This window comes from Mugil cephalus, chromosome 4 (assembly GCF_022458985.1).
Source record: "Mugil cephalus isolate CIBA_MC_2020 chromosome 4, CIBA_Mcephalus_1.1, whole genome shotgun sequence".
Classification (NCBI taxonomy): Eukaryota; Metazoa; Chordata; class Actinopteri; order Mugiliformes; family Mugilidae; genus Mugil; species Mugil cephalus.
Window position 1 is genome coordinate 11,152,728 of NC_061773.1, and position 14,120 is coordinate 11,166,847.

General features: G+C 38.4%; 1 protein-coding gene across 1 annotated transcript; it reads left to right on the forward strand.

Moving 5' to 3' along the window:
* The first annotated feature begins 41 nt into the window (after positions 1-41).
* On the forward strand, positions 42-12,070 carry rab22a (RAB22A, member RAS oncogene family). Its single transcript, XM_047582144.1, has 7 exons — positions 42-353; positions 1,079-1,158; positions 2,066-2,147; positions 5,597-5,668; positions 6,229-6,335; positions 6,749-6,858; positions 8,750-12,070. Exons 1-7 carry the CDS (start codon positions 318-320, stop codon positions 8,845-8,847), a joined length of 585 nt encoding a protein of 194 aa, XP_047438100.1. The 5' UTR covers positions 42-317; the 3' UTR covers positions 8,848-12,070.
* Positions 12,071-14,120: the final 2,050 nt, after the last annotated feature.

Sequence of the window (14,120 nt, forward strand, 5' to 3'; positions counted from 1 at the left end):
ACACACAAAAAAGAAAAGCCGAGGGAGTCACGTGACCTCTCGCCGTAGTTCAAGATGGAGACGAAGCGATTCGGTGGCTCCACTGGTAGCTAGCTAGCTGTTTACAACAAAATATTTCACAATATGGCTAAAACGACGGGCTGTTGTACAGATTAACCCTCGCACTTAAAGATATTACCCAACCGGAAACGTGCATTTGTCAGCTTTTGACCACGATGAAGCGAGGTTGCGTGTAAACACGGGGCACCTGAAGAATTATTCAAGATAAAGGAGAAAACTGTCAATGATCAGCATCTCAAACTCGTTTTGAGATCGACATGGCGCTTAGAGAGTTAAAAGTTTGTCTCTTGGGGGTGAGTCAACGTGGATTTTTATATGAACATGTAGTCGTTATTGTGTATCTTGACAAACCGGTAGCATCAGCTTTCTTGATATCATACTCTGATACCACACTGTTGCATGTGTTTACATGAGTGTTGAAGTGGCTGGAGGCATATTACATAACATTATTACTCTTTGTCGCACTTAGCATTTAATAAAAATCTGTAACAGTGCTCAGTCCAGACAGGATAACATGCAAAAGACCTGTAAAAGGCCATGTAAAAGGCATCATTTACTTTATCAACATCCTGTTGAAACATTCCTCAAGTCATATCCCCTCTCCACTAATATTTATGGCAACAATGTTTGTGTGTATTACTGTTACAGGATCTAGTCAGGTCAATTTCCAGCAAAACAAAAAAAAGTCCAGACATTTTAGTTCCATCTCATTTAGTGGGATGGCATTTCCTTTTCATAGATTCAAGTTTTTGTTTGATGGGTGTTTTCCAAACAGATTTCTAATATTCATACTAAACTATGGATAATCTATAATGAATAAAATGCATGTTTTACTCATTATTTGCTGTGCTCTCTATTTAAAACATCAGACACTGTAACAGCAACACTGGCCATGATTTTCTTCATGCCTGAAACTTGATAAGATCAAAATTAAAATATCCAGATGATGTATTTTTATACTTCTAGTCATTGTTTCTGACCACGTTTAGGAAACATTGATTTTATTTGGTCTCTGCAGGATACTGGAGTTGGAAAGTCTAGTATTGTTTGGAGATTTGTGGAGGACAGCTTTGACCCAAACATCAATCCAACAATTGGGTAAGTTCCTGCCATTTTCCACGCTAGAAGTTAGTTTATTGTCTGTGTCATTTATTTTTCAGTTAGAGCTGAAGTAAATGGTTTATTAATCGAAAGTACTCAAAAATAAATGTCATAATCATATGATAACGATGGTTTTAAATCACTTCTTAAGTAAGTCATTGGTTCTGGTTCAAATATAATAATTCCTGCTTTTCTCTGTCGTATGTGTGACTGAACTAAAAATGTTTTGGTTTTAGATTTAACAAATAACCAAATTTGTCCTGATGTGGGTTACAAGAAACTTTAAAGGATTTTTCACAATTTTCCCACATTTTAAAGCCAAACAAATGGATCCATCACAGTGAAATAAATCAACAAAAATATTTAATATTTGCTAATTCTGTCCTCAGAAATTCAGTAATGCTTTTTTAGTTTTGTAAGTTTTCTTTGTGGCGTGTGGCATATAAGAGGTATTTGTTTAATTTTTTAACATGTTTATTTAATTTATATCATTTTTGCTTTTCAGATTTATCTATGTTAGTGTCTGAAGAAAATTAACAATCCATAAATTACAGTTTCTCCACAAACAATGATGCGTTTATGTTTCTGCTGTGAAAGATTGACTGAATATTGTGGCAGATTATCTGTTATTCAATTTTTTATAATAAATTGTGAATCCATTTTTTTTTATTATTTGAACCATATGTTCGGATTGTTATCAGCCTCATAAATCCAGCATTGGTCAGACTTTAATAGACACAGAGCAAATCAGCGCTACAGCTGGAAACAGCAGTTTAAGAGTCAAAAAGGAGATAAAATTTCCAACTGTGGCACTTTTATAATTTCTCTGTGTCTAATTAAATATGAAAAATGATATTCATTGCATTGTCTGCATGTTCTTAATGACACTATTTCTCTTCACCAGGGCGTCCTTCATGACCAAGACGGTGCAATACCAAAATGAGCTGCACAAGTTCCTAATCTGGGACACAGCAGGACAGGAGCGGGTTAGTAATATTCCCATAGCCACTTAGACCTTGGACATTTTGTTGATGGTGCTTAATTCACATATTACTTTGTGTGGCACAGCCCCAAACAGTTTAAAAAAAAAAAAAAAGGTCTTATCACCCTCTGTGAGGCTTTAAAGGAAGTGAAAAATGTTAACACACCACTCCCTGAACCAGCAATACTGCAATTATTCATGACTTCTGATAGGGGGCAACATTTACCTTTCTATAGGTATAGTTCTGCCCCTTTTCCAACTTGTTTTAGGAGTACTTCTTTTCCACATGTCGCTCTTCAGTCTTTATTTTACCTTTTTGGTGTTTTTAAAACATGAAATTTGTTGGCCTTCTATAAACTTTAATCTTTGTCCCCTTTCTCCCGTATTTGCTGCTCTTTCTTCTTGATTTAACGTTTACGTTTTTAAACACAAATTGAGTAGCACCGATGATTTACTCTTACGTGGTTTTATGGTGTGCATCCTATGGTCATGTCTCATCCATGATCCAGGGAACAGGATACATTTTAGGTGTATTTGGACGTGATTTTGGCATTTAAGCCTGTGAAATCGACGCAGTGACAGCTGTAGCGTAAGGGACAGCTTTCTCTTTTGACTCACATCCCACATTTCTCTGCCTTACATATCCACATCACTTCCCCTTTTTTTCTGCATGGCCTTCTCTTTTTCTCATGCACAATCCTCTGCTATTGTAATGTTGTATCCCCGCTGCCGCACTCTCCAGAGAGGTGAGACGAGATGCTGCTTGTCCTTTATCCTCCGTCTTCCAGCCCCTGGGGGGGGGGCTCCGCTTCTTCCCAGCCTTTCAGGGACATCAGTACAGCCCCATTTAAGACGAGATGAGAGGATAAAACTCGAGCTGTCTCATCCCACTGGCGTGTGCTGCTGCTGTGTCTTATCAGACTGTCACTGTGAATGTCCTTTTTTCCCCTGTGGTTTTCTCGGCTCCAACAAACACTTTTTTTTTTTTTTTTGTGATTCTTTTGTGGGTCTTTTCTCCATTTCCGTACTTTTTTTTTTATCCCAACAAAGCCGCCTTTTTACACCCATGTAGCGTCTTGGTCTCCCAAGTAGTTCAGGTCTGCGAGTGAAAATGTAGCTGCATTCCTTTGGTAGGTTTTGCATAAAGCTGTTTTGGGATTGCGAGGCCTTTTGTGGCTTGTTTGTTAACGTCTGAGGAACGTTGGTCTATCGAAATGTTACGAGAGCCATACAGAAAAAAAGCCAGTTCCCGTAGTGAGACACGGGGACAGAAAGGAAACCTCTGCGATTTCCACAATCCATATCTCGAGACGAGATGATGCCTTACAAGTACATCTGAGCCCGGCTTTCAGCAGCTCGTGTAGGCCTCCCTATCTGGCAGTTTCTTCTCACAGAAAACAAGCAAAGGGAACCTTACATCCCACTGGCACAGCAGTGTCCCTTTCATTACACACCCAGCTTGCGGTTTCAGCAATTAATCAACACTCGCAGGGCATCACTGGGGCTGTTCTCTGCACGGCTGTGTGGCCAGACGTCTGGCCTCGCCGTGATTGCTCCTTGGGTTAAGGCACAGATAGACCACACAGGACTGGCGGTGGTGCAACGTAACACTAGCCAATGAAACAGACAGCGCTCTCCTCAGTGCCGCAGCCAAATATCCCGAGCCGGATTCCCGTTGGTGGACTCGGGGCCAGTAACAACTATAATTATGTGGAATGTGTGCTTTCCTGAGGTAACGGTGTCACTCCGAGATGGATAGTTTATTCCATCGTATTGTAAAGGAAAATAGAATTGGCGGGAAGGCAGGGTCATTCCAAGTGAAGGTCTTTCTGAGACATGGGTTGTTACTTTTAAAATAAATATCATTAGTTAATACATGACACATGGGTTTTATTAGGCTGTTGAAAGCCCCTGTCCAGGGTATATAGCAAGAAGGCAAAGAAATGTTCTCCTTTTAGTATTTTTCTAATCCTGAAATCTAACTTTTTTCTTAACACATTTTCATACAAAAATCTTCTTTAATCATCACTACGTGTCTCAGGATTAATAATCTATATTTCTTTAAGAAGGCGAAAGAAGACTTCAACAGTGGTGCATAGCAGAAGTTCTTCATGTATATTGGCAAAACATATTAAAGTGTCGGAGCTAAAAGTGCACATTATCCAGCAGAATGTCTCCTTTAGGAACCACATTGATGTTTACACCGAACGCCTAATATTGTTACTGGTGCCAGGACATCGGGAGTGGAAGCCTTTGGGTGCGATGCGTTTTTCATGTTTGTCCTCGTGCTGTTCCTTAATAGTTTTTGTGATGGGGACGGCTGCTGCCGTCAAAGGTGCCCTTGCTGTGCGGTGGGGATTTCGGGCCAGCAGCAACGTTTATGTGTCTAAGTAACATCCACAAGAATGGCAGGGCCTAAGGGTTGCCAGCAGAATATTGCGTTTTAACGATATGATCAATATTAATTCACTTTTCCTGACAATGGTTTTATTGTTGTGGCTGATCGGTGTATATCACTTAAATGCGCACTCGTATGAGTAGGACTGTAATGTTGTGGTGACAATTTAAATGAAGTGCTGCTTGAATCATGTCATAATAATTCTATATTCATAGTGTTTGCATTGAAAGTATGAAGGAGACTGGAAATATTTGATACCTCAAAAATATAGTTTAGAAGAATATTTGAAGCCATTTTACTTCTGTCACTGAAGCTGAATTATCTCTCTGGATGTCAGTGATGCTCAGATGTTTTTGACTAACACCACAGTTGGGTTTTTACCTTATCATTCTCGTTCGTATGCAGTGTGAAAAACAATATATTTTCAAATATTATGACAGCAGACTCGTTGATGAAGCCAGGTCTCGCTGCGCACTGGAAAGTATTTCACCAGCAAAATACCAAAACCTGGCAAAGCCCCAGCCTCCCAGGCAGCTAGGGGTTTAGACATTTTTACACATGCTGTTTTGATTATGCAGGGCTCTGTGATGTATTGGGTTAGGATCAAATGTATAGTCTTCCATAAATATCCAAACGCTAACAGCTTCTGACACTTTCTGCTCATCTTTCTCTTGATAGCTTTCACATGTGTGAGGTTTTTGGTGGAAAGACTGGTTGTACTTCCATTTTAAATAAGACACTTGGCTTGTATGGACTCAGAATACCAGATCTTTGTTTTTTAAAATGGTGCTTGATGTCTTTTTTTTTCTTATTTATAGTTTGACAGAGGCAATGTTGTTGAGTTTAATGAGAATCTTCAAAGATGAGTGTGCATTGTGTCTTTGAATGATATCATTTAAATTTTTCCTCTTCACTCAGATCGTAATCATCTCCTACAGTAGTTTTGAGGCTTCTTCCCTGAACAACCGTGCGTGTGGATTACCTTTGAATGTTTGATACGCAATATTACTCATGATTCCCTCTTTCTTACTTGGCTTTTCTTTGTCTTCCCATAGTTTCGTGCTCTGGCACCGATGTACTACAGAGGCTCAGCGGCAGCCATCATTGTTTATGACATCACAAAGGAGGTCATTTTTTTTCACTGTTTTTTTTTCTGAATGTTTCATATGCATCTACTGCATATTAAAGGAGTAGTTCAGCGACTATTATTCGTTTTCTTCAAATTAAATGAGAAGATGGATATAGCTATGAAATTACAGTCCGCAGCTAGTTGGCTTCCATTAGCTTAGCATAAAGCTTTGACCCAAGATACAGCACATTAAACAGTGAGCATTAGTTAGTTAGTTGGATAGAAACAAGTTCGCTTGTCACACCCCTTCTCAGTCTTTACGCTAAGCTAACTGGCTAATGGTTCCAACTTTGTATTCAAGTTTAAGTTCAGCTTTTATTGTGATTTCCAAACACAAACGAGGAATATGTGCAGGAAAATACAATGTAATTCTTCAGCAAAACATAACGGGCAATTATCCGTAACAACATGAGAGCAGTATTGATCTTGTCATCTGACTCTTGGATGGAAAAAAGCAGTTTTCCCAAAATGTGAAATCATTCTCCAGAAGATGATAGAAGGTGCTATGTTTGTCTGTATGTCATTTCAATATAACATTTTTCTTACCTTTACCACCAGGAGTCTTTCCAAACACTGAAGAACTGGGTGAGAGAGCTACGCCAGCACGGCCCTCCTAATATAGTGGTCGCCATCGCCGGCAACAAATGTGACTTGTCAGACGCCAGGTGAACCTGACTCACAGATAGTAATAGTGTTTGTGCCTTTCAAGATGATGAAAGTGTATGTATATGTGTGTATATATATATATATATATATATATATAGATATAGATATATATATATTCTGGTATATACTTTTGTACCAGATTATTATTTAATGTCTAGCTAAGAAATAGTAGCTTAGTCTATTTACTTTGTTTCAACCTTTTTCATTTTCTCATTGGGTTACAATTGGGGATTGTTTTTTTTTTCTCCTATTTCAACAGTTTTCAGACTCATCCATAAAAAATGTGAGGTCTCTTCCATGTTGTATAAAAACATCTGATGTTGATCAAGTCAGGCATGAAATCTGAGCATCTGTATTCTGATTCTGGTATATTGCGACATTACATTTTTGACATTATCAACTGTATTTTCAGGGAAGTGCCAGAAAAGGATGCCAAGGACTATGCCGACTCCATCCATGCCATCTTTGTAGAAACCAGTGCCAAGAATGCCATTAACATCAACGAGGTGTTTATAGAGATAAGTGAGTGTGTTTCTTAAGCAGTTAATGCTGCTGGCCGTTTTTTTTTTTTAGCAGCCCTGACAAATTAAGCAATGAAAAGCAATGACTTAATAGTTTTTCCCCCGCAGGTACATTTTGAAGTAGTAATACTATATTTTGTACAATATGGAGGGAGTTGTTGTGTTTCCTGTTTGTGAAGCGATGAGCAAGGAAGCAGCTGATAACGCATTGAAAGTGAAGTGGAATACTTTTAAAAACAACAGTCGAGAAGAGGCTTGGGTGTTGTCTACATGGCAATGGATAAGCGAATTTATCTGAAAAAATTTGCGACATACAAAGAAATTTAATACTCTTCACAGTTTACATCACCACGGTTGACTGGAGACAAAACCAGAGAGCAGAAGAGGATATTTTATCGTAGACCAGCTGCCACTCTGAGTCAAAAACATCTGAAAAACCTGTGGTGAAACACGATAAAAATGAAAGGATTGGCCTGAGGCGATCATCAAAAATGCTTGTTAGAAATAATTCACCAAGCTGATACATCGATAACAAGCTTCATTTATTTTTCTAGAGAAAACACAGCTAACAACATTTTGCTATATTTTGCTGTATTGCCTCCACTGGTATGTTCACACGTTGTAGTTAACTTCATGGTTGACAAATACAAGATGTAGGTTACTTTCCTAGCTATGCTTGTTCAGTTAGCTGTCAGGACATAGCTGTTGGTTTTGGTTCACAATGTTCCAGCCTTGTCACTAGCTCGGCAGAATTTCAGCTCTCACACCACAAAACTCATCTGTTAAGTCTTGTACATCGTCGTGCAGGACATGGTTATAGGTATATAAGTATTTATGTGCCTATTATTTTTCTCTTTAGTGTACATGCTCAGTTTTCTCTCTCCCTCTCTTTATTCTTGTGGATTGTTTTGCCTCCAGCTAAGCCCCGCCCACTAAAACCCATCATCACGTTTACTAACTCTAAAGGGGTATATATACAGTATGTATTCTTTACTTTGTGGCACCAATTTTATTATGTTGGCTGACCCATGTGGTCTGATATAACAGATGAGCTACTGGAGCTCAAATTGCTGAAAGTATTCTTGCTGGTTCTGATAGGACGGTGTCTGAACACACCATGCATTACAGACTGTTTTGTGCAGGGCTGTGTAACTGCAGTCCAGTCAGGGTTGAATAGAAACTGTCCGCCTGACAGAGCAGCCACTGCAGTCAGGGAACACTAGGTTTCCCGCCACAAAAAATGGTTCAGAAATGGTTTGAGGAATGCAACAACAAAGTCAAGGTATTGGTTTGTCCTTTAAATTCTGCAGATGTAAATCCATCTGTTCTGGACATGCAAGTCTCATGCATGGAAGCATCACCTTGAAACTTATTGGACTTAATCTGTTGCTAACATCTAGGTGATAGATCCAGATACCATGGCACACATTTAGAGGTCTGCTGTAGTCAATTCATTGACAGGTTAGGGCTGTTTTGGTGGCAAAAGAGACAATATTAGTTATAATTATATGGTAGATTGTGTACTTTACCAGGTTATAATAATATGAAGTTAGTTTCTCCGTAGCATTGGATGGTGGGTGGAAGGTGAGCTTTTTTCAGTCCTTACAAAGAGTTTAGTCCACTAAAAATGATTGTATAGTGCATGGGCAGGTGTATTAGTAAAGTTTTGTCACTTTTGCAGAATCAACTCTCATTTTCACAGGTTCACTGTGTAGTGTGAAACTATGACACAAGTGCTTTTTCCTGTTACTGGTAGCGCTACCATTAAAATACCTGTGATTTTAAAATAGATATGACTACAACAAAGTGTAAAAATGAAATCTGAACACTGGAGACTGGTACTAATGTGTCTCTGTGTGTGTGTGTGTGTGTGTGTGTGTGTGTCCTCACAGGTAAACGCATCCCAGTTGTAGACACAGCCGGAGGAAGTTCAGGGAAGAGTTTCAAACTGGGAAGGCAGGCGTCAGAGTCTCGCAGGACGTGCTGCTGATGACACCAGTGAATAGTGTCTCCACTCGACCTGTGACCTGACCTTTGCGTACCCCTTTCGGTTTAAAACCACCACACACCCTCCCACCACCAACATCCGGGCTCAGCAGGGCCATTATGACTTTCATAGCAAATACATTTTTATAAACACTCAGCAACGATAGGTGTTATCCTCATATTTGCCATCAGGAAACACACTTCAGGTGTGCTGAAATACTCAGTGAAAACCCCCATATGTGCAATCTTCCTGGCTTCTGTAATGGACGCCAGCCCCTGTCTGGCAAATTATATGCTGAGACTGATCAGAGGAGCTTTGCAGCTACAGATTGGTGGATTCAGAAGTCATTTGTACTTGTAAATGTGTACAAATCTACTACTTTCAACCAAAACAAAAACAAAACAATGAAGTGGTTAAATGTCACCTAATTATTTTGATAGGACTTAAGTTATTGCCTTTTTTTTTATGAGATCTCTCTCTGGACATTCATCATGAAGGATCCATCTTTACAGGTAATGTGTCTGCTCACCAACTTATAGAAGATTTTTGAAGGAAGACGTTAATGTTAGTAGTGCTAATAAAAAGCCTGTCTCTCTATAATGTATCGCGGTGTAGGCTGTTTCCCGGTGCATTCATGAAGGATTGTGCACTTTAAAGTCCTATTGTGTGATTGTTGTTTCGTTTAAGGCAAAATATTGCAGTCACAAAGTTAAATATGCAGAAATATAAGGTGTGTGGGATCGTTTCTTCTTCTTTTATTTTTTATCGTTTGAAGAAAACATTTTGTGAAATGCTCTTATTTGATTTGATACCAAACTTATGTGTGGGGTATATTCATCTCTGGAGCCGGGAGACAGTTCGCTTACAATTATTCAGTCTTCTCATGCGAGTCTGCCAAAAAGCAATTAGACATTTAATTTCCTTAAATAGCAAACTTTGTTATTGTTCTGTCTTTGGCCTGTAAGGCTGTTTTGATTGCCACTTGAGAATGATAACAAATTGTTGTCGAGTATATTCTCTGTGATCAGCAGAACCTCACAGTCAACATCTCCCAATGCTTTAATCAGAGCTTTAAAATAGTCACTGTTGATTATTAAATGATAACAGCTCCAGTTGCTCACATCTGTTCCACATCTCCTCTATTAATCACTGAAGAGGTACCAACACAATCCCGTGTGAAGTTCCCCACAGCGCACATGGCATCGAGCTTCTAACCCTTATTTCAACCGTTCACCGTCTTTTGCTGCTACTTCACATCAGTTTAATAGGGGGGGCTGCTTTTTGTGAGGTCTTGCCAAATTCTTTAATTGTCCCATAAAGATTTTTCTTCTCTTGTGTTTTTTTTTTTTTTTTTTTTTCTTTAACACGCAATCAACCCCCGGCTCACGCATTCTGTGTTGTTTTACTACTTGGCTTGTGATGAAAACAAGAGTTCTGGAAACCTCATTCAGAGGAAACTCATATTTTACAGCTCAGATCTCCCGTTAGCACGAGGCGGAAAGTCAGACGTTGAACTGTGTCGACACGCCGACCCCTTATTGAACCTTGATGTCCGCTCTGATCTGGATTAATGCAGGCGCTTTCTTCCAGAATCTGCCTTCTGATGTTCTTCAGCTTTTTCTGTCTCATTCCTCTGAATTCCTGCAAGGTGATCTTTTAACTGTGGCTCAGTGTACAACAGCTATTCACAGAGCCGTGACCCTGAGGCTGTGTTGCAGGCATTGAACTTAGGTAGCAGTAATTATATCCCAATTTGACGTATCTAAACATGAGTTTTGTTCTTTTCTTTTCAGCACAAACAACTGTTTGCCTTTACACATCTTAACTGTATTTGTGGTTTTTCGATGCATTGTGTACTAAGTATTGTTGCCTGGTTTTCATTTTTTATGAGGAGTGCAATAGTTTGTAGTATGACCAATTCAAAATGTGACCTAATCCAAGGAGAGTGACACTTGCACAAAAATCTAATTCCCTCAGATTCTAGCTGATGATGCCAATAAGTTTATATTGATCTCATTTCATACTTATTTGAGAGCATTTAAAAAAACAAAAAAAAACAAAGGCAACTTTTGTTGTATGAGCTTGCCAGAAAACTGAAACAAATCCAAGTGTCTTCTTCAATTCTGATTGGTTGGTTTGTTTATATCCGAAGCATCTGTGGGTGGTGCACACTTGAAATTCAAATGAGTCCGCTGCGAGTTTACTTGATATACTTCCATGGTCCTGCACTAGTCGGCGCGTGCGCTATATATTGAAGAATCTCAGCCATCTAAGTCATGGTATATCCAAAAAAATCAAGCTAATGCAAAGGCAACTGGACTTATTTAACAGACGCCAGTCGTGTGGGATCTACGTGCTCACCACCAACAGATGTTTCAAATATGTCTCTTGGAGACTGAAGGACAAAATACTTGAATGTTAAAAATCGATTGGCTGTTTTTGATAATTCATTCAGCACTACATGTTAATGCCAACTACTATTTATCAAAGCTTCAGCAGTTTCTTAAGAAAAAAAGGGAATTTACACCAGTTCTTTGAAAGTCACACTTTGACTTTCAAAGTGTCCCATATTACGAACACTCTGCCTCCAGTCTGTTACTATCTCTGTGAAATCACTTGATCAAATAATCCTCAGACTTCTTAACGTTATTTTAGGTCAAGAGCTATTTGCTCAGTTCTTATTGCTTTGAAGAACGTGGTGCCCAATTAGGTCAAAACTATCCAACCACACCACACATAATTAATCATTTTATATTGTTGATGTGATATAACGATTTAAGTGCTAACCACATAATTGCTTTAAAAAAATGAAGGTTCATTTTGACATTGTACTTAATTTGGAAACATGAGGCATGGATAGAATATATGTGCCAGTAGTTTTGCATTGAAAGATAACAGTAGTCTTGGGCTGGCCCTGGGAATGTGATTGATCTATGTTATGTATCTTTTACAGTGTAAAATATAAATAAACCATCGAATTGCACACAAAATCAATTACATTATATTCTGAGCAAGTTGTGTGAACACAATATATCTGTGCGCCATTTGCAGTAAATCCATTAGCGATGTAGTTACCATATTTAGCTTTTTACTATGTTTCATATTGATTGTAACAAAATGCCTGAAAACACTTGTTTGTAGTGGAATTCAAAACGTGTAAAAAGGGAACTGTCAGTTGTTTACTAATAAAAGATTGGCAAAAATGTTATTTTCTCATTATGACGTATATGTGTGTACGTGTGAATTTTCTTACTTTGCCCAAGATGGATGCCTGCACTAAAACAGTTCCTTGGGGATCCAGTGACAGTGTTGTTAGGGATTGGTTGTGTTGTTCAGTTGGCAGCCAACTGCCTGGCTATATACAGTGTGTATGCATGTATATATATATGACATTGAGATGTGTGTTTGACTGACGGAGGGATTTTCGCAGCTGTTTGAGTCGTGCAGAGAGTGCAAAATGCCTACACTGATCAGACATGACATAATTAAAACAAACAATGTGCGAAGTGAATAACACTGATGGTCTCATACCGACATAATGTTCTTTTTGGGAAACCTCAGTTGTGGTATTTGTATGGATGTTACTCTGACACATCCGCCACCTGAACATTGTTGCAGACAAAGTATAGGATGCTAGAAACGCCCCCTTGCCCTTGTCATGGGAGTGTTCCTCGCATCCTCGCGCCATTTGTTCCCCAGATACGAGACACACATGATGTAATTCTGTAGACCTGGTCGCCTTCCATTTCTCTATGCCCCAGTTCTCATGCTCACATGCCCGTTGCAGGCACTTTCAGTTCTGGAGGCAATGGTCAATTGCATCGGACCACTCTGGTCAGCTTTCTACCTCTGGTAACATAGTGGATCGCTGGCTAGTATGTGCATTCATCAGATGAACATTTTTAACAGTATCGTTTCATTTACTGGTAACTAAAACATAAATTCAAACACTGTATTTAAGTGGAATTTTTATTACATGTGTAATAAAGCCATAACGACCGTCCTTACTTGATGAAAAACTATACAGTACACTTAATAAAATTCAGTTAATAATGTTAATAGAATGAAAGCTAACATGACAGATGGAAAATAGATAGATTTATTCAATTAATTAAAAGCACAGTAACCCACCAATGTTCCAGTTACATGACTTTGCCACTGAGCTGCTTCTCTATCCAGGAAAAAACTGTTTCATTATGACATACGCTGCTGCTGTAATATTATTCTGACTTCCTGGACACTGGTGTAGCTAAGAAAATGACTGCAAGAAGAAGGCTCTGGGTTTGAATCCATGGCCGACTGGGGCCCTGTGTCTGAGTGGGATCTCGTACTCACGTACTCCGGCCTCCTCCCACCATCCAAAGACATGCTCATTAGATTAATTTAATTTATTAATGTGTTGAGAGTAATTCATATAAAGGATTTAAACTAAAAACTTAGATGGTGGTGCTAAATATCCATGGTGCTAAATGATATATAATGTTCATCAAAGGGCCTGCAGACAAATAATAACAAATGGAAACTAGAAGCAAAATAAAGAGCTGTGTAAGTGGGATAGTATATTTCTATATATAGATACAGCAATGATTACAATTTAAGAATATTTGTGGAGAATGTCTGTACATTTGCAAATAGGACAAAAAGATAATGATAAAAATATTCTGCTGGAAATCCAGAGTGAAGCAGATAAGTTCTAATACTCCTTTTTTCATTTTATGTTACACATTTCTGAGGGAAACTATGAACTTTTCACATCACATCCTTAAGATAGATATTATTACTGGTTGTTTGTGAAGGTTCCCAGTCAATATCTAAGTTAGTTGCATTTGTTATTGGCATTTAAAAATACCAATTTGTTGCTGATGACGACACCCTGGTAATATACCCTGTGGTAAATTTCTTCTTTAACATTATTCAGTTGTTTCAGTTTAATAATTGTTTAAAAGTAAATTGAAAAATGTAAATAAAAACAATTAAATAACATACTAATAATAATAAACTATTAATTAGGACATCTTTTTATTCAGCAGAAGTACTACTGCAGTATAACTATATATTTACTAAAAATATATTTATAAAAATATACAAGTAATATATAAATAGTAAAAGTAAAACGAGTGAAACAGTAAACAAGTCAAATGAGGACTTGTAAGGAGAGTCTTCCTTGCTCCGGTGTGACAGCAGCTAAACTCAGATCCTGAACTCTTTGCATTTCGTTGGGCTCAGGTTTTCTAAGAGGTGGCTCGGTCAGCCGTGGTATAGGTTGCACCCTAGCA